Raw genomic sequence first — 21,713 nt, 5'->3', positions numbered from 1 at the left:
ACTCACGTATACCCTTGCTAGCTATAAGCAAACCTGTCCCCTATTTGAGTCACAATGTATAAATATATTAGATAACACCTCAACCAGCACGACGATCATGACAGGAGAAAATGTCTCCTAAAATATAAACCTTATCCGCATGATTGTACATACATACCTATATAACCCATATATAACCCACTCACATATCTACAGACCTCTAAGAGTATAATGATAACATAAGGTGGGACGGGGCCCTCGCTGTACCCGTGAACAAATAGATACATGCTTCGAGGGTTAGTACAAAAACTAGGCCCCAGCATGACGGAGCGCTTTCGAACTACTGATCGGGACACCTATGTAGGCGGATCCTCAAGGTGTGAGTCTGTACCTGCGGGCATGAACGCAGCCCCCCCTCTCCCCTCTCCCGAGAGAGGGGGGGTGAGTATGACATATGTACTGAGTATATAAAGCATAATTGAAAACATATCTGAAATAGAGAGAGTCAGGGGAGTAAATGTGATACTTAAGAAGACACTATACCTGTACTTGTAAATTATAAGCAAACATGCATGCTCACATATATAATGTAGCCGGCCCTTTCAGGGGCTCGGTGAATCATAACTGTAGGACCATCATAGGTCCGGTGCCATTTTTACCTTATCACATCACATCCTCACATATATACATATGTATTCGGCCCTATAGTGAGGGACTCGGTGAGTGGATCATGTCATTGCATTACCATGTCTTTATATAATGTACCCGTCCCTTTAATGAGGGACTCGGTGCATAATACAGTGAACTACGCACGATTTCTACTCGGCTCGGGACTCGGTGATAAAAGAATTACGGTATACACGAGTAGAGTAGTAAGTAACCATATGAAATTTAAACCATCATTGGACTTGTTAAAATAATCAAAATGAACTATCATTCAAAAATTAATACAATATCCATAACAAGTACCTTTGGAGTGTCATTATGGTTTGCATCAAAGTAGCACTTTTGGAATCATCTACTCGTATCAAGGCGTAATAAAATATCTTTTGGAAGTCAAGAAAATGGCCCTCTTAGGGGCTTTGAGAATGGGGGTTTTCTTGGGATCACATATACTTCGTCTATATGTTTCATAAAGTTCATGCCAAAAAAAATATGAACTTTACCTACTTACTACTTCCCAAGGTATAGGAAAACTTGAGAAGCCATAGTTCAATTATTGGAAGAGTTCTAGCTTAAAGGAGTGAATAAGATTCATGTTGTATACCACAACATAAATTATACCAAATTAGGGTGGTTGGACACTTTCACATGAATCGAGGCAAAAGGACATAAGTTCTAGGAAATTAAAAATGTTAGCCATCCTAGTGTACTTAAGAATAAGAGCTTCTTGTAGACTTTGTGCATTATTTCTACGTTGGCTTTCTATGGGTCATGCCAAAAGAAGAAAGAAGATAACCTTTACATACCCTCTACTTCCCCTCATAGAGTCATTATATACATATATCGTACTCGGTCCGTTATGAGCTCGGTATCATAACTTTCTCATTGCTTTACCATACCATCATATAACATACCCAACCCATGATGGGACTCAGTGAGTAATCATAGCATTATAACATCGTACTTATGTCAAAGACATATCAAGAGAGAAGAAAGGTAGCTTTACATACTTGTGCCAAAACAATTTATCATGAATCAAATTTGGGAGTGATGGCGCTTGCCCAACCCACCAAGACAAGTCAGTCTAAGAGTCTAAAAAATTATATATATGCGAAAATGAGAGCGAAAATATAAAGTCTAAAATGATAAAGATAAGGATAAGAGAAAATTAGATTCTAGACTACCCAAGACTTGGTGTCATATGTACAAGCCACTATTTCAACAGAAATGAAAATATACAAGTATATATGTCTCAGTTCCCAAGTAAAACAAAACATAAAGTAATGGACGGCGAGAGTCTGCCGAAGAGGACAAGCTGCTATCTCTCAAACGTCCAGAAGTTCAGCTTGATCAATGGAGTACTAAATGTAGGAGGTGCCAGGCTCAGATCCTACATAAATGTAAAAGGAAGGGGTGAGCATCAACAACACAGTACTCAGCAAAATGAAAACTAAACTGTAAGTAAAGCAATGCCGAACACGGGTACTCCTGACATCCCAACCATAATCCTCCGCAACTATACACCTGCACTCAGACAGCCCAATTTATATAGTTTATATCGTAAATGCACTATAATACTAGACAGTACACGATAGAAGATACAAATACATTCTCACCACTATACTCAGGAAAACACATATATTCTGAGATCATGATCAATTACAGAAACAAATAAATGCAAATACAATGTCAAATATCGTGATGCATATTTGTCCTATGATACATGTCCGCTGATCACCTCAGATTGGAACCCATGAGGGCCTCACATAGACCATGTATCCACCGAAAATAACCTCGGACAATATCTTCCAGAAGATACCTCAGCCGCTGGAAGAGACCTCGGGCAATATCTGTCGAAAAATACCTCGGCCATCGAAAGAGACCTCGACCGCCTAAAGAAACCTCGGGAAATCACCTCGATCGGTAGAAACCTCTATTCCAATATTCAGTACCTCACTCATATCATTTCGCATCCATCACATATATAATATATGCACAAACAGTGAGTGAAATAGGATAAATATTCACATAAGATGTCATATATTCCACAATCACACAATAGATCAGTGCCTCATAATTCACAACACTTATACAATTACCCCTATTCAAATTCTACTATCACACTTCAACTCATATAATTCAATTCAATCTAATGACCCAACACACCCTAATCCCCTCACATAGAAAAATACAAGGTTACACATACTTAACAAAGGTTATAATTCCACTTTCCTTAGCAAAAAAAGTCACGAACAATCCAAAATCACCACTTTTCCTCTCCAACGATACTCTAAATTACCACAATCTAATCAAATATAGACTCATAATCATATTTCGAATCTATTGATACTAAAATCAAGAATTTCTAGTAAGAATGATAAAATGGTCAAAAATCCCATATCGGAAAACAATCCTAAAATCTCAATATTTTTAGATGAAATTTTTTCTCAAGTAATTAGGAACCCACGGTGATTTTTTTTTCAAAAATAAGGTCTAAATGAGTTCAAAATCCCCATTTCTCTTTCAAAAGTTCATGTTCAAGAAAACCCAAAATCTCCAATTTGAAATCCATAATTTGAAGTTAAAAAACAAAATTATTCTATGGAAATCAGGGGAAAGTGTTAGAATTACATTACCCAAAAGTTTTGTCAAGAAAAATCTCGAAGAAATTGCCTAAACCGAACTTAGGAATATTAAAAATGGTGAAAATACCTTAAACCTCGCCTAAACCCTCTCATATGTCATTTAAGCGACTAGATCTTCATTTTAGCGGAGGTTCTTTTTCGAGAACCTGGTTCAGTTTTGCAAACCCCTTCTAAGTGATTCTCTTCGCTAAGATGGAGGTTCTCTTAAACGGTCCATGCACCAGCACCAGAAAAAGACTCAACGCAGCACCTGAAAATCTGCAACTTATATTTTCACTAAAAGAACTGTAAATCCCTCATACAATAGAGAAATGACCGATTCTTTTTTTTAATATCTTAAATAATGATACAGACCTGATACTTTAATGGAAACTCAATTTTGAACTCGTTTTCCCAAAAAAATATCATTTCTGCTAGATAAATAATTATTTCTTATTTTGCGATAAAAGTTCAATCTCGGCTTAGCGAAAATACACCAAACTTTGTAGATAAGTCCTATAATTCATGCTTAAAATTTCAGAAATTTTGGAATAATTTTTCAATCTTTAAAACTAATAATGAACTTTTCAGTTGCCACAATTTGCTAAAACAACGCCAACGCACCCAAGAAGCTTAAAAACTCACCTAAAACTCATCCGGAACTTTCCGAACACAAACAAAATATGCTGCTCGCTTGGAAATGATATTTCAGACTCAATAGAACTGACAAAATTTGAATTCAAGATCTCCTTGACCAGAAACTCAAAAAGTCGCAACTAAACCAATTTTGGCCTCCAAAATTCCAAAACGAGCTCAGGACTTCCAAAAATTACAATGAAGCTCTTTCTAACCTTAAAATCACCTTATGGACGTCACAACTACAATCATAGTCATGAAACTAGGCAAATATCCACAGATACAATCAATTTCTACGTCACAACTACAATCATAACAATGAAAATCTACATTTTCATAGTCACTACTATCACTATTAGTCCAGCGTTGCTTCTAGCGAACATAAGGACGTTCATGCTGAATTGTACAACATTTGGGCCTTTCTCCTCATATTATACGATTCCGCATCCAAGTATCACATAAGATGTCTTTTAATGACTTTCGATATTTCCTTATTTTACTAAGGCGCTATGTTGCTTTCATCTTGCCAATCACCATCACCGCCCTTTAAGAGTGAAATCACACCACACGCATACAAGGCCCGAATGTAGCCTCCATTTACTGATTGTTTAAGAAATTGAAAGGCTTCTTCTAGCCTATTGTTTCTGAAAAAGTCCACCTGTCAAAAGCAAAACAGTTAAGAAAAACAAACATTAGCATCAAGTAGACTGAATACATCAATAAATATTTTAAATTCTTTAATTAAAATTAATTAATTATTACCATACCTTTTTTGTACAAGGCTTCTCTATTCCTACATGTCCAGCATAGGTGAAATATTTCCGCCATATTATGCGTCCTCAGCCTCCATGGCGGATATTTTCTATAACCAATCGGCAAGTTATAATGACCTCCAAGGTCATTTTCGTATTTTTACATATTTTTACCATTTTACCCCTTTTCATAGTTTCTTTATAGCTCTTATGTGATGTTGGGGTGTGTGATATGCTCCCCAAGTGTTCGGTGGAGTTTTGACTATTTTTTTAGGCTTAAGGCTTGAAAGAATTGACCTCTCAGGGTTTTGGAAATTCTTGCAGGGACATTCCAAGACCCATTCTCATCCTAAAAATCTTGTAAGTTCGCGTAAATTCATAGTTTCCTTGCATTTTTGGCTATTCTAGGGCTTTATATCGGTGGGTTGTTTTGATCTCTTTCGGTGCTCAGAATGTGCCCATTTTGGGGCACAAGTTTCTTGAGCTACTTGGGACCTTGTAACGAAGTTGGTTTTTTGATTTCGTAAATGGGTCCTAATGTCGAATCTTGACCTAATTTAGCTATGTTTTTTTAATTATAGTTATATAATTAGCTTTGTTTTGATATGTTCTTCTATAATTTGATAGAGTGGAATCATTTGGAGGCGGCCCGAAAGGAAAAGCTCAGGTTTAGTGGTTCGTGTGCAATTTTGGCCTTGAGGTAGGTTATGGCTTTCTCTTGTTAGACTTGGCTTGGTTGGTATTGATATATTTTGGGTGGTAACGTGTGATTAGGTTGGTGATTTTTGTGTTGATATCCTATTGAGCATTTTGAAACTGATGATCATCGTTAGTATCTAGTTTGGGTTTTAGCCGTTGGAGCCTTAGTGTAGGTGCTAACATGACTTGTTTACATCATTTAGAATACTTAGAACTTTCTTGTAGTTGATTTGAACATAGGATTTCACTTTTCATGATTTTGGCTTATGTTTATGCCTTGTTTGCTTATGATATTAAAATGTTGGGCCTAAGGCCGTGCTTTTGGTACACCGGAGTCTCAAGTTAGTGATATAGTGTCCTTGATGGGATTTTACTCGGCTTGAGCGATACATAATTTTAACATGCTACTTATCTTATTTACCTCATCGGTGTTAAGAATCTTTTTAAAAAAAGGAATAAAAAAATGAGATTAAGACTTTCGATTGATGAATAAATATGAGAAATTTAAGGAAATTTTGGTGATACCTTATTTATGGCATTTCATGGTTGATGAGCTCGAGGTATGATTTCTAGCGGCCCTTTTATTAACTCTGGGCTGCGCGTTATTCCATTTGATAATTTGAGGTGTGAATTTCGGACAGCCTGTTGATACATATTCCAAGTTATTATTTGGACGTTGATGAGCTCGAGGTATGTTTTTGGGTGGACCTTTTTTGATTAGCTTGAGGGTTATTTCGGGTGCTTCATGATACTTTTGGAGGATATTGAGCCATAACTACGAGTTTATATTTGTGTATTCTTCTGGTATTTTATGAGCTGAGATTATTGATGTGATTACATGATTTATTCAATTTACTTGATTATTGTATGATCTTCAAATACCCTTTCCCCGAGATCGTAGTTTATGCTTTTTATTTGTTATTACTAGTACCATCGTGCTACTTATTATATATTTATTCTTTTTGAGCTCAGTCGGCCTATGATGCCCATTGAGTACCTTATGTTTTAGTACTCATACTATATTTCTGCATCTTTTTGATGCAGCTCCCAATTCAAGTCACCACCAGTGCATGCCTGATCATCCATAGCGGATAAAATATGGATTGTGGTGAGCTTACGACATTCAGAGACTTGCTAATTTTCTTCTTTTATACTGACTTGTATTCTGTATTTTGGATAGTCAGTTTATGTTGTATATATACATACTATCAGCTTTTGTATTTAGTAGCTCCTGTATAGTTGACACTAGGTTCGGGGTTGGTCTAGTGTCAGTTCGTAATTTTTTTTATCACTTTTGGGCCTTTGGTATATTTTATATCGTATTTACATATATATACCTTGAACCGACCTTTCTTTGATTATATTCTTCTTGCTTCCACCTTTTTATGTCATTTATTTATTTATTTAAATTGAGGTTTAACTTTTGTTTGAGTTGGGTTTTCCTTGCCTACTCGAGGTTATAGTAGGCGTCATTATGACCCAGATTTTAGGTCATGACAAAGTGGTATCTGAGCCTAAGTTCACTGGTCCCACTATTATAGGAGCAAGTATCTAGTAGAGTCTCGCGGATCGGTACAATGACATCCGTATACTATCTTCGGGAGGCTATAGGGGTGCTTATCGGGTGGATCGGACGGATTATTATGCTTAATGATTTGGCTTAACGGTTATTGGCTTTTAAAAGTACTAATCCGCTAGCTAACCTATAAGATATCAGTTGGTTCGGTATTGGATTAGCAATTATCGGACGGTTATCGAGTGGTGTATCAGTGGTATGGTAACATATAAAATTTCTGCCATTTACTTCAATTCCCCTTCTCAACAGACATGCACAATGTAAGAAGTTAGGTAAGTAGATATGTCATATGTGAAACCGCCACTTAAACTTCACACTTTCACATAATATTCATATATAGCTAGTTAGCTACAGGCCTACAGCCACCATGGCAGTCAAGAAGAGTACACAGTATACACAACTTAACATTACACTGAGCTTTGAAGATTAAAGAAAACAAATTGCATAAACAAGAAAATTCCCATATTGCGTCCATGGCTTTCTGCTCGTCTTTCTTTTCTTGTAAGCACATTCTTCTCCAGTTCTCCTGCATTCAACAAATGAATACAAATCATATTAAATCAAATAATTCTCAAATGTCTACTCCTGCTTCAAATTAGATAATGGAGATGCTTTTGTAAAGGAGTTCAAGTATCTCAGGGCAAATGTCAATGATACTGGCTCAATTATCTCTATAACTGTAGCTTCTTCAGGCTGCCAATTTGAAACAAATAAGTCATACATCAACTTATAGCAAGAATCAAACAAGAAAAATAAGTGCGATAACCAAAAATAATCTACCTTCTCAACAATTGTATTTTGCCTACAAACAATATTAGCAGTACCAATGTCACCTCTGATTGAGAATTTTACACCTTTCTTTGTCACTGAAATAACAACTGCAACAATCAGTTGAAATAAAAGTTAATGTTTAGTTGACATTATATAACTTACTAAAGCCACAATTATCATGAGAGGAAAATTATACCTGTATCTCCAATGCTGCTAAGGTCTTTGCAAATTCTACCAAACTCAGCCGAAGGCATTCTAACAAGATGATGGTATTCTGCTTCAGGAATCCCAAGATGCTCACTGTCAATGTCCATTAGCTTCATCTCAAAATCAGCAATCTTGTCTTGGGCTGTGATACATTACATAATAACAAAAATTGAATCCAAAACATAAAATCAGCTTAACACATGACTCAGTCTCAATTTCTTGAATCAACACCATTATACCAATTTCAAACTAGTTTAGTACTTGGTTTTGGCATCATAGGAAAAAGAGCTAAACCCTTTGTGATTTCTATGTTTTTGAAGCTTTGAAGAAAGAGATCACGAAGGTGTAAACTTACATTTAGATGTTCGGTGATGGTGTCCTGTTGATTCATTGGAGCTAATATTACACCTCCTATCCCGGACTTCGCTTTCAATTTGGCAAAAGAATTGTGTGTCATCAGCCAAGAGTACCGATTAAACGACAATTCTTTCACCTATAATTATTCATACATTTAACAGTTCAACTTCAACACCACATTAGGTCGCTTGAAAATATGACATTTATAGATAATCCAGGGGTATATACAACTACCTACGACACAAGTAAATATGAAAAAAAATCAAAAATCTATTAGAAAATACACCTTTGAAAGAGGATTAACAGGCTAAAGTTGAGTACAACGCGGACGGACATTGCCATTTGCAAGGCAAGTCTCGCAATGTAGCCCTGAATCATAGTTTCCATTGGCTACACAACTTTTTCCTTCCTATCACCAAAAGAATAAAACATAAACACAATCAACAAAGCCAAAAAGGCATTGACGTTTGCTTCCTACAAAAGCATCGAGCACAAAGATGAAGTAGTAATCACTTACCTTAAGGGCTTCACAAAGAGAAAAGAGAAGAGTAACTGCAAGAAACAGAGTAGCCGCAAGAAACAAAGTAACCGTAAACTTAAAATTCATACTGAAATTCATCGAGCAAGAAAATGAATATTTCACTGCTATTATCCCTTCTCTCCCTCTATATTCTGTAGGGTTCATTCCCAGCTTTTGGAAAGAGAATAGAGGCGGAGGGGAGGAAAAGAGAAGCGGCGCCACCTTTTGGTCCAAGAGAAAATGAGAGATGAGAGTTGAGACAGAGGTGACAACTGCAAGTAGTAACTATAGGGCAGCTGCCTGCTTCTCTTATTTAGGTTTAGATAAAAATTAAGGATTTAGGATATAATGAATCAGTGATAAATGATAATGTAATATAGACATAGTTGCTGACTTACAGTTGCTGGACCTGGGCTTATCCTCTAAATGGGTTTGGCCTATTTTAACTAAATGGGCTTAGTACAAATTATAATAATTAATATCATACATATTTTATATGTTTAGGGAGAAAAATATATTAAAATATAATAAATTCTTAACGGATTAATAATTTATCCAATAACAAAATTGAGTAATCCATTTCCCACACCGATAAGCCGTTAATTATAAAATTTAAATCCATTCCCCACCCACTAATCTGATAACCCAATATCAATAAGCTAATAAGCCAATTTTGTGGTTGGGTTATCGGTAGCGTCCGGTTTTGAACAGCCCTAGCTATATGATATTATTAGGAATTTATTCACAACTCTTGTTTCTTATCGTGTACTAATGATGATGAACACCTTTAAGTCCTATTTTTTCACACTTTCTTAGATAGCGTGGACGCGATCTGCTTGGGGTGGATGAGAACCCCTTGTGCATATAGATAGAGCCCCAACTCGGGTTAGGGATTGAGGTCAAAATAGAGGGCGGGGAAAAGCTAAGGCCACAACACCAGTGCAGGAGCCAAATATAGAGTTTGAGAAGTTCGAGCATCAACCGACGGACAAGGATCTTGCCTAGCCTCGACCCAGATTTATGGCCACACTAGTTTTACATAATTCTCTGGCCTGCATCTTCAGCTTCATGGAGGGTATGTCCCAAGTAGGGACACTACCTAGCACTTCAGCTAGACCTCAGGTCCAAGAGGGGGCTCAAACTTTAGGGCATGCGGGGCATAATATGATTTGGTCCCAATTCTACAGCTTACTACTAAAGCTCCCCGTCTGGTGGTTCAACCTATTCCCACAATTATTTAGCACATGGCAAATAGACTGGTTATGATTGCGGAGGAATAGAAGATGTTGGGTAGATTTATCAAATTGGACTTCCCAGGTTCTCAAGTGTCGCGGGCGAGGATGCCCATGAGTTTTTGGTTAGTTTCCAGAAGAGGTTGCATACCCTTGGGTTGGTGGAGTCCCATAGGATTGATTATACTGCTTTCCAAGTGGATGGACCAGTGAAGCAGTGGTGGAGATCCTATCTTAGCAGAAGACCTACGGGATCGTCGCCGATTTCTTGGACTTAGTTCTCTGAGGTTTTATATATCTCACAGTTTGAGAGAGAGGCCGAGACATAATTTCATAGAATTAATGCAGGGATCGATGATGGTCATAAAGTATGAGTCGTGGTTTCATGAGCTATCCAGGCATGCTACCCTGATTATGCCAACAAAAGAAGAGCGGGTATCTATTCCTTTCAGGTTGGATATAATACACATGGTTGCATTGGGCTATTCATTCTTGTGATAGTAGATCATGCCCGTACTATTGAGGCTATATGTCCTGAGGCCTATGAAGGCAGCAATAATAGGCCACATCGCCAGGGCAGTTTCAGTGGACGTTAGTCACTTGGTAGGGTTTCTTTTGGTAGATGACATCCATAAAAGTATCCACCTAGTAGACTAGTTTAGGCAGCCCTACAGCTTAGTGATGGTGGATCAGTAGGTGCTGGCAGTCAGAGCGGCCAAACTTTGGGTAAGTCTTCTTAGGGTCAGACTTCTGGGTATTTAGGCCATGGTGGCCATTCTGGTTCAGCTAGGATATCACAGGAAGGTTCATTCAGGGGTCCGTGCTATGAGTATGGTGTGATAGGTCACTTTGCCAGGGAGTGTCCTACTATTAGCCATTGTAGAAGCTAGAGTCAGCAGGGTCTACAAGGTCAGTAGGTTCAGGCCCCAAGGCCCTAGAGAAAGGATACATAGTGGCAGAGGTGATTCTCAAGTTACTAAGGGTGGTCCCCAGGCAAGCCGGATAGGTGGTAGAGGTAAACACAATCATATGTGTGCCTTTCTAGGTAAGCCAGAGATGGAGACATCAGATGCCATCATTACATGTGCAGTCTCCATCTCTCATCAGCCTACCTATGGCTTTATTTTATTTTGGGTCTACTTACTCATATGTATTTTCTCGTTATGCCACTCGATGGGATGTTTTATGTGATCAATTGCTTGTGCCTATATGTGTAGCTACCCTCATAGGTGATTCTTTAGTAGTGGATTGAGTATATCGATCCTGTGTGGTGACCCTCATGGGGTATGATACTAGAGCAGACTTGATTGAGCTGGATATGGTAGACTTCAACTTGATTCTAGGAATGGATTGTTTGTCTGCTCATCATGTAATTTTGGATTACTTCTGCAAGGCCATTACCTTGTGTATGCCCGACATTCCTTCGGTCATATGGACAGATGCAGTTAGTCCTGTATCGTGTGGTGTGATATCCTTGCTAAGGGCTCAGCGGTTAGTAGAAAAGGGGTGTCTATCCTATATTGCTTATGTTCGTGACATTAGTGCTGACACTCCTTCAATTGATTCTATTTCAGTAGTTTGAGAGTTCCTTGCTGTATTTCCCATCGATCTACCTGGTCTTCCTCCTAAGTGTGCTATTGATTTCGGCATTAATATTGAGCCTAGTATCCATTCAGTCTTTATTCCACCATATCGGATGTCTCCAGTTTAGTTAAGGGAGCTTAAGGTGCATCTTCAGGACCTCTTGTGTAAGGGGTTTATTAGGCCCAGTGTATCTCTTTAGGGTTCTCCTATTTTGTTTGTGGAAAAGAAGGATATCACCTTGCATATGTGTATTGATTACAAGCAGTTGAATAAGGTGACCATCCAGAATAGGTACCCGATGTCGTGTATTGATGAGTTAATTGACCAGCTCCAGGGTGCAATAGTGTTTTCTAAGATATACTTGTGGTTAGGATATCACTAGTTGAGGATTAGGGAGTCAGATATCCCTAAAACTACTTTTAGGAATCCATACAGGCACTATAAGTTCCTAGTCATATCTTTTGTGTTGACTAATGCCCCCACATCAGTCATATATTTGATGAATCGTATGTTAAGACACTATTTGGAATCTTTTGTTATTGTATTCATTGATGACATCCTAGTCTACTCAAGGAGCAGAGAGCAGCATCGGATAATAGTACTTCCGACCTTGTAGGATCAATAGTTGTATGCAAAATTTACTAAGTGTAAATTTTGGCTTGAGTCTGTGGCATTCCTAGGGCACGTGGTGTCCAAGGATCAGATTATGGTAGATCCGGCAAAGATAGAGGTAGTTCGTGATTGGGCTAGGCCCACTTCTCCTACCACGGTTCGTAGTTTCATTAGGTTGGTAGGGTGTTATAGATGGTTTGTGGAGGGGTTCCCTTCTATTACAACCCCTTTGACCGAATTGACTTATAAGAGTGTTCCTTTCTAGTGGTCTGACGAGTGTGAATAAAACTTCCTGAAGCTCAAAGCCTTGTTGACTTCAACTTTGATTCTTACTCTTCTTGTCGAGCACCAGGGATTTATAGTGTATTGTGATGCTTCAGGTGTTGTCTTGGGTTGCGTTCTGATGTAGCAGGGTAGAGTTATTATATATACTTCCAGGTAGCTGAAGGCACAAGAGCAGAACTACCCCACACATGATTTAAAGTTAGCGGTGGTAGTCTTCGCATTGAAGATTTAGAGACAATACTTATATGGAACCCATTGTGAAACCTACACTGACCACCATAGTCTTTAGTACATATTTAGCTAGAAAGACCTTAATTTGGGATAGCACAGATGGTTAGAGTTGCTGAAGGACTATGACATCACTATTCTCTATCACTCAAGGAAGGGAAACATAGTAGCAGATGCTTTAGATGGAAAGAGGTGAGTATGGGGAGTTTGGCATTCTTATAAGTTGAGGAGTGGCCTTTATCTTTAGACATTCAGTCCTTATCTAACCAGATGGTTTGTCTTTATAAAACTAAACCGGGCAGGGTACTTGCTTGTATAGAGGCTAGGTCTTCCCTGATGGAGCAGATTTGGGTACAACAGTTTGAGGACCTACATTTAAGGGTAATTCATGATAAGGTACTCAGTGGGGAGGCTAGAAAAGAGACCTTAGATCCGGAGGGAATTTTGCGGATTGATGGTTGTATCTATGTCCCTAGAGTTGGAGATCTAGTCAAGCTCATCCTTGAGGAGGCCCATTATTCCACATATTCCTTTCATCCCGGTATGGCGAAGATGTATCTACGACAATATTATTAGTGGTGCGGGATAAATCTAGACATTGCAGCTTTTGTGGCTAGGTGCTTGAACTGTCAACAGGTTAAGTTTGAGCATCAAAGGCCAGGTGGTTTGACCCAGCGACTACCTATTCTAGAGTGGAAGTGGGAGAGGATAGATATGGACTTTATAGTGGATTTACCTCATACATCCCCTGGTTTTGATTCTATTTGAGTCATCGTAGATCTATTGACCAAGTCTGTACACTTCTTACTAGTCTAGACTACCTACACTTTATAGAGGTTGGCTCAGATTTACATCTGAGAGGTGGTCTGATTGCATGGGGTGCCAGTATCTATCATTTCAGACCATGATACTTAGTTCACTTCACATTTCTGAGGGTCTATATAGAGAGAGTTAGGCACCCGAGTTGAGCTCAACACAACTTTACATATCCAGACTGATGGTCATTCATAAAGGACCATTTAAGTCTTTGAGGTCATGCTTCGGGCCTGTGTTATTGATTTTGGGGGTCAGTGGGATCAGTCTTTGGCTTTGCCAGAGTTCGCATATAATAATAGTTATCATTCAAGCATTCCTTAACAAGCCCTAGAGCCTCTTTTGCGCTGCCTTTTTCATAGAAGTCGCCTCCTAGAGTCCCTAATATAAGACCCGATCCTAGAAAGACTAAAAGAAAATCATGTATTGGTTTAGATAAATCCATTTTTTTAAAAAAATTAAAAATAAAGAATTTCATGACTTTATTGACCTGACCATATCACCTTTTGAGGCATTGTATGGTAGAGATGTTGTTTCTCAATGGGTTGGTTTGATGCTTTTGAGGTGAGACCTTGGGGCACCGATTTACTACGTGATTTGAAAGTGCTCATATGATCAAAGAGAGACTCTATAGGGCCCAGAGTAGGTAGAAGAGTTATGTTGATTGGAGGGTTCATCCCTTAGAGTTTATGGTTGGAGACTGAGTATTTCTGCAAGTGTTTCCCATAAAGGGCGTGATGAGATTTGGGAGGAGGAGTAAGCTTAGCCCTAGGTTCATCATCCCTTTTGAGATCTTGAGATGGGTAGGGGAGTAGCTTATGAGTTGGCCTTTCCCCCATCACTATCAGGTGTTCACCCTGTATTCTATGTTTCTATACTATGATGGTATGTCCTAGATGAGTCTCACGTGCTTTATTGGGATTCAGTTTTGTTTGATGAGTCCTTATCCTTTGAGGAGCAGCCTTGACTATTTTGGACAAGCAGGTTAGGAAGATGAGGTCTAAGGAGATTCCATTGGTGAAAGTCTAGTGAAGGCATCATTCAATCGAGGAGGCTACTTGGGAGACCGAGCAGGACATGCAGACTCAATATCCTCACCTTTATGAGGCACCAAGTACCTTTTTTCCTTGACTTTTGAGGAACAAAGACCTTTTAATAGTGGATGTTATAATGACCTCCAAGGTCATTTTCGTGCTTTTGTGTGTTTTTACCATTTTACCCTTTTCCATAGCTTTTGTATAGCTCTTATGTGATGTTGGGATGGGTGGCATGCTCTCCAAGGTGTTCAATTGAGTTTTGAGGTGTTGTGGCCATTTTTTGAGGCTTAAGACTTGAAAGAGTTGACCTTAGTCAACATCTAGAGATTTGGGGGTTGTATGGGAATTTCGATGGTTCCATCTGCTCTAGAAGGTCCATTTTGGTCTAGGAGGAAGTTTGGTTTAGGTTTTGGATTTTTTGTTTTGTGTTTAGGTGGTTTTGCCATTTTACCTTTAAGTTTTGGCCAAAGGTTGACTTCAGTCAATATTTTGAGTAAACACGCTCAAATGAAAATTTCATCAGCGCGGTTAGCTCTAAAACACTAAGTTTGGTCTGGAACGACCTTCGGTTTGATTCTCGAGGTGATCAGAATGAGTTTTATGCCATTTGTGTGTTTTGGATGCTTTTTTGAGAAAGTATTGAGTTTGTTCAACATTTCAATGAAATGACATCCGTTGGAAAATCCAGCTATTATGTTGAGTTCAAAATACTATTTTCAGTTTGGTAGCATAGTCTTTTTATGTTCTCGGGGTTCCGAATGAATTTTGGACTTCATCGGAGAAAATCCCATTCCTCAAAGTTCAGCACCAGTTGAAATGCTGGTGCTCGCCACATTGCTCTTTTCATTTATGAGCCAGGGGCCTCGATCGCAAAGGGCAGAGTCATTGGTCATCACAATTGCGGGAATGAGTGCCATGATCGCGAAGGGTATTTTGATTAGGCCCCGCGATCGCAGGCTAGGGCTTGCGATTACGATGAACAAATTCACTGGCTTCAGTGAATTAAATGCCCATTTTCAATGGGACTTAGAAAAAGTATGATTTGGAGAGCAATTCTTGTCCATTTTCGATCATTTTTGATCCAGGGTGTTGGAAATCCTTGCGAGGATGTTTTGAGACCCTTTCTCGTCATTAAAACCTTGTAAGTTTGCGCAAATTCATTATTTCCTTACATTTTTGGCTATTCTAGGGCATGATATTGGTGGGTTGTTTTGAGCTCTTTCGGTGCTCGGAATGTGACTATTTTTGGGGCACAAGTTCCATGAGCTATTTGGGACCTTGTGATAGATTTGGTTTTTCAATTTTGTGCTTGGGTCCCAATGTCGAATCTTGACCCGATTTAGTTCCATTTTTAATTATAGTAATATAGGTATCATTGGCTTTGTTTTTGCATCATTTTGGACTTGAGGTAGGTTATGGCTTCCTCTTGTTAGACTTGACTTTGTTGGAACTGATATATTTTGGGTGCTAATATGTGATTAGGTTGGTGATTTTGGTGTTGATATCCTATTGAACATTTTGGAGCTGATAATCATCGTTAGTATGTAGTTTGGGTTTTAGCCGTTGGAGCCTTAGTCTAGGTGCTATCTTGACCTGTTTACATAGTTTAGAATCCTTAGAACTTGCTCCTAGGTGATTTGAACTTAGGATGCTACTTGTTATAATTTTGGCTTGTGCTTATGCCTTGTTTACTTATGATATTGAAATGTTGGGCCGAGGCTGTGCTTTCGGTACACTAAAGTCTAGGGTTAGTGATATTGTGTCCTTGAAGGGATCTTACCTGGCTTAGTGATACATAATTTTTACATGCTTCTTGTCTTATTTACCTCGCCGGTGTTAAGAATCTTTTTAAAAGAAGGAATTAAAGAGTGAGATTAAGACTTTCGGTTGATGAATAAATATGAGGAATTTAAGAAAAATTGGGTGATACCTTATTTATGTTGATGAGCTTGAGGTATGATTCTAGGTAGCCTTTTTATTGAGTTTGTGCTACACTTTATTTGTAATGACCCTACAAGTTATTTTTGGAAATTTTCATAAAATGATCATTCTACCCTCTCTTCAGTTGCCCCAAGTCATTTCTGATTGGTATCGGGTGTTGGTTATTAGAAAATCCGATGAAAAGTCGAGTCTTTGAAATTTTAAGTTTTTATAAGCTTTAATTATTTAAAAGTGGTATTTGGGATCAATTATAGCTATGAGTCTCGGAATAGAATTCCGTCAATTCCAGCAGCTCTTAAATATGGAAATTGGTCTAGAAGAGTTTATGGAATAAGTTTTGGAGTTGTAACGAAGATTTGAGGTATGAGTTGAGAATTTGAGGAATTTTAAGCCAAGGTTTGACTTTATTCAACTTTCAAAGTTCTGATGTACGGAATGGAATTCTGATGACTCTGTTGGATTTGGGGGTTGGTTTTCGGTCTAGAAGAAGTGTTGGTTGAATTTTTAGAGCACCCGAGTCTATTTTAGTATTTAGAAGGCCTAAGTTAGTTTAGTTGCGACTTTTTGAGTTTCGAATCAAGGAGACTTTAAATTCAAATTCTGACGGTTCCATCAGCTCCGAAATGGCCAAATTAGGTTAGTAGCATTACCAACAAGAGTATCGAGGCAATCAATATAAGTTTGGGGACCATTTGACGCTTTTGACTTCGAAAGTTAGCCTATGGTTGACTTTGGTCAATATTTTTGGAAAAGCACTCAGATAAAAATTCTAATAGCTTGGTTAGTTTTGAAATGTTGAGTTTGGTTTAGAATGACCCTTCATTCACTTTCCGAGGCTTTCAGTCTAATTCCGAGGCCATTGTGGAATTTGACTTAAAATAACACTTGGGTGTGGGACCCACTTTTCATAAAAATGACCTTGTATGAGAAGTTTGAATGTGTCATTTAGTCTGTAATGTCAAATTTAGTGGGGTAGCATATCTCATTTGCATGCACGGGGTTTCAAATAAATCTCGAGCACCACGTCAAAGATTTTGGACTGTGCCAAAAAGAGGGTGCAGCAGTGCACTGCTGGTGCAAGTTAAAAACCCATTTTTGTGTATTTTCTCAAACTTCAAAACCCCATAACTTGAGTTCTGAAGCTCCAAATTAGGTGATTGTGAGATGTTTTGACGAGAACGCATTGGAGATCTCTAAAATTGATTTGGGGCATTTGATCGTGGTAAAATCTTGATTTTAGATGCTGCACTGAGTATTTTCGAAGTGAAATCTTTAAGAAGTTTGGGATTTAATTTCTTGGTCTATATAAATCCATTTTGGAGATTCAAAGGTCTAATTTTAAGAGAATTCCTAGGGGACGCGTTGATGAGCTCGGGGAGTGCATTAGAAGTTTTGTTGGAGGTAAATTTGATGTTTAAGCTGATGTGTTTTAGTATTTTTGAGTTGGTATTTTGATGAATTTTGGGGGTTTACTTCTTGGTCATTTTAGCTCCATTTTCAGTGTTTCTTGAGGCTAAATGATGGGGGTTTTATGCAAGGAACATCGTGGTGTGATTAGTTTCATCCGTTGAAGCACCGTTTGAGGTAAATTTTGTCCCTAAGGGACTGCCCTCCTTCTTGAATTATCCTTTAATGGTGAAATTATGCATGGGCTGATTTTTGTACTTTTTGAGCATCAAATTATGCTATAAGTTGGAACATAACTTCTCTAAGCTCAAATGTGCCTTTTTACGGAGTCGAATTTTGGATTCTCGATGCGGATCCCACAAACCCATTTTAGACCCGATTATGCGTCTCTCTTTGAAAAATATAAAATTGGTATCAAAACATCCGTCTTGACTAGGTGAGTACAATTTTGTCAGCGTGGTAGTGATTGGAGGTGATTCGAAGATCGAGAGCATCATTTTGGTGGAATCAGAGCGCGCGTGTTCTACATCAAGGTAGGCTACAATTTCCCGCTTTTGAATGGTCTCTATTCAATATCGTGTAGCATATTCTACATGTGACTTAGATGAGTATTTTTCAAAATTAGCGTTATCCTCATCCTAATCCATTTTCTTATTCCCCGGAGAGCTTTAGGCTAGAATAGCCCTGTAAAATCCTTAGATTAGGCTGTGGGCCTTGGTTGTGGTGTTGACTTAGCATTATTATCCTTTTTAGGATTTCTATTGATGGACTTAGGCTAGGTTTGAACCTTAGGTTCTTTATCAGGTATTTATTGCCCTCTTAGCTAAACGTAGCTTCTGATAGTGCTTATTATGGATAGGATACCCTTTATGCTAGTGCCTAGGACCTCTGGGGATCATGTAGCCATAGGTTTGGCATAGCTATGCTCGTTGGGAGATGAGGTGGCATATTTTGGGGTAAGGCACTGATCCTTGAGATATTTGTCCCCTATTTGATTTTAAGCTATGTCTTGATTGTTTCGCTTTTGCTTAGCGGTAGGCTTATGATGCCATCTTACCTGTTATATATTATTGGGCCTGAGGCCTTATTCGAGAAGTGATTGGATTCCAAGTTATTCCCTTGACTTATTGGTGTGCTAGGACTTGGTATTTCCTTTATGGCTGTGTGTATCTTGTTTGGATGCTGGTGATGACATACTTGCATTTAATTGAGCATATTCACTCATTTTGTGGTACTATCCTGGTATTGAGATTGGAAATTTCACTACTAATTTTGAGAAGGCTTTCTCACATTTTGTCTATTTTTGAACTGGTTTTAATGGGAGTCGTACCACCCAGATACTTGGTCATTGGTTTTATAACTTATGAGGTGTTAGGGATGTGCTCCTTTTTCTACCTGATGCATTAGAGGCATCTCTGATATGCTCAGTATTACTTGGCTATTCTGCGTGTCGACTCCTTTTATTTACTCACTGATGCCCTCAAGTTACTCTTTCTACCTGGGCCATACCCTTGGGAGTGTACTGGCTAGCTGGACGGCCCCTTTTCAGGGTGCTCACGATTGAGGGTACTAATTTATAGATATCTGGTGCAACGTCGCCCTTTCTACATCGGCTTGGCTGCTCACTCTACGATACCACTATAGGAATATTATATGTTTATGAAAAACCTGGTTTTGTCCCAGGCGGTGTATACAGACTTCCCACGTCCTTTATGGGCCCCTTTGGCCAATGCACCATTGAACTGGCTAAGGGAGCTGCATGGGTCCCACCTGGCAAGCTGAGGGCCGAGGTAGGTCTATACATTTGTTGTTGATCTTTGAGAGCCACCGATGATGTTACTGGATTTTACTACAAACTTGCATTCATTAGCATCACCTATCACTAGTATACTTGTATGGTGTGGTTCCCCAATTTTATAGGGGCCGGGGGTATGTTTGTACCTTCTAGGGTATGGGCGTACGATCGGTTATTGTCTTAGTTTACCTGTTCTTATCTCTTTTTGTACTTGTAGTTGGATAGTAGGGTGACTAAGTCTGGCTTGTTGTTGTTGCGGTTTTCCTGTTAGACTCAGTTGGTTTGGTTCTTAGTTGATATGTGATTTGCTGATAGACAGTGTTTCCGTCCTTGATTAGTTGGCTCCTTTAGTTCTCATTTCTGTAAATAGGTTGTGGCTTGCACATGCAGGTGCATTCTTTGACTTTTTTCTTCTATAGTTATATATATCCTACCTCTTTACTCTCATTTCCTTCTTCACTTTGTGTTAGATCTTATTTGTTTACTTGTGCTGTATTTTCCTAATTACCTGTGAATTATACTTTCTTTATCTATGGAGCATAGTTGGCCTATGCCTACTGAGTACCATTCGTTTGGTACTCATACTACACTTTTGCTCCATAGAGATCATAGTACGGGTTCTCGCCATTGATTTGGACTTGTGCAGAGTAGCTTCTAACTCGGAGATTTGGTGAGCTCTTGGAGTTCAGAGTTGCTAATTTCCATCCATGTTGGAATAGGACTAGTCTTTACTTGCTTTCGAAGACTGTCTGTACTTTTATTGTACTTGTAAAAGCCTTGTATTTGTATTTTTTTTAGATGCTTGATTGAATGATGCCCGGTCTTGGGGTGGTTTCTTATGTTGTTTTAGTTTTTCTCTTTATTCTCATTATTACTTACTTTCCACTTTATTTATTAATGTTCCGCTTGATAGCCCGTTGTCTTTGGTTCTGAGTTAAGTATTAAGGGTTAGACTTACCTGCTAGTGGGTGTAGGCAGGTGCCATCACGGCCTAAGAAATTGGGTCGTGACATTATTTCATTTGATAAGCTCGAGGTGTGAATTTTGGATGGCCCTTTTATTGATGAGCTCGAGGGTTATTCCGGGCGGTTCATCATAATTTTAGAGGATATTGAGCCATAACTACGTCTACTTACCTCCAAGGTCATTTTTATACTTTTGCATATTTTTATCATTTTACCCCTTTCATAAGCTTCTTTATATCTCATATATGGTGTTGGGATAGGTGGAACACTCCCCAAGAGGGTTCGGTATAGTTTTTAGAAGGTTTGGCCATTCTTGAAGATTAAGTCTTGAAAGAGTTGACTTGAGGCAGCCCTTGGAGATTATGATGTTGGATGACGATTCCATCAGTTCCTTTAGCTCCGGAAGAGTCATGTTGGTCTACAAGGAAGGTTATTTTTTATTTTGGATCCTTCGTTTTGAGTTGGTGCAATTAGGCATTTTAACTTTGAAGTTTTGGCCAAGTCTGACTTTAGTCAATATTTTTAGCAAGTGCGCTCAGATAAAAATTATGTCATCACAGTTAGCTCCGAAATGCCAAGTTTGATTTAGAATGACTTCTGGTTTGATTCTAGAGATCCTCGAAATAGTTTTAGGCCCATTTCCTTATTTTGGAACCTTTATAACTTGAAAAGATAACTTCGGATATAGGTTATGGCAAACGACCTCAGAATGGAATTCCGTCAATACCATCAGCTTCAGGGCAGTCAAATAAGGCTAGTAGCATGGTTGGCATGAGTATCGAGACAATCGATACGAGTTTGGAGCCATTTGGCGCTTTTGACTTTGGAAATTAGCCTATGGCTGACCATGGTCAATATTCTTGGAAATCGCACCCGGATGGAAATTCTAACAACGCGGTTAGTTTTGAAATGTCGAAAAACCCCACCGAAGAACTTGGTATGGAAAGCTCAATTTACGCTAATAGGAACATGGTTCCATCGCTAAAGAGACTCCTGGTCGCTAAAGCGAGTGTCGATAAAATGGCTAGGA

The 21,713-nt window shown here is 38.7% G+C and overlaps 1 protein-coding gene across 1 annotated transcript; it reads right to left on the bottom strand.

The window, feature by feature from the left end:
* Positions 1-7,355: 7,355 nt before the first annotated feature.
* LOC129894737 (uncharacterized) lies at positions 7,356-8,871 on the bottom strand. Its single transcript, XM_055970392.1, has 7 exons — positions 8,782-8,871; positions 8,599-8,673; positions 8,169-8,400; positions 7,897-8,049; positions 7,710-7,807; positions 7,513-7,622; positions 7,356-7,455 (listed from the first exon to the last, which is right to left on the bottom strand). Exons 1-7 carry the CDS (start codon positions 8,869-8,871, stop codon positions 7,356-7,358), a joined length of 858 nt encoding a protein of 285 aa, XP_055826367.1.
* Between the last annotated feature and the right edge of the window lie 12,842 nt (positions 8,872-21,713).

The sequence above is a fragment of the Solanum dulcamara genome, chromosome 7, assembly GCF_947179165.1.
Source record: "Solanum dulcamara chromosome 7, daSolDulc1.2, whole genome shotgun sequence".
Taxonomy (NCBI): domain Eukaryota; kingdom Viridiplantae; phylum Streptophyta; class Magnoliopsida; order Solanales; family Solanaceae; genus Solanum; species Solanum dulcamara.
This window is presented reverse-complemented; position numbering and strand designations above follow the sequence as displayed.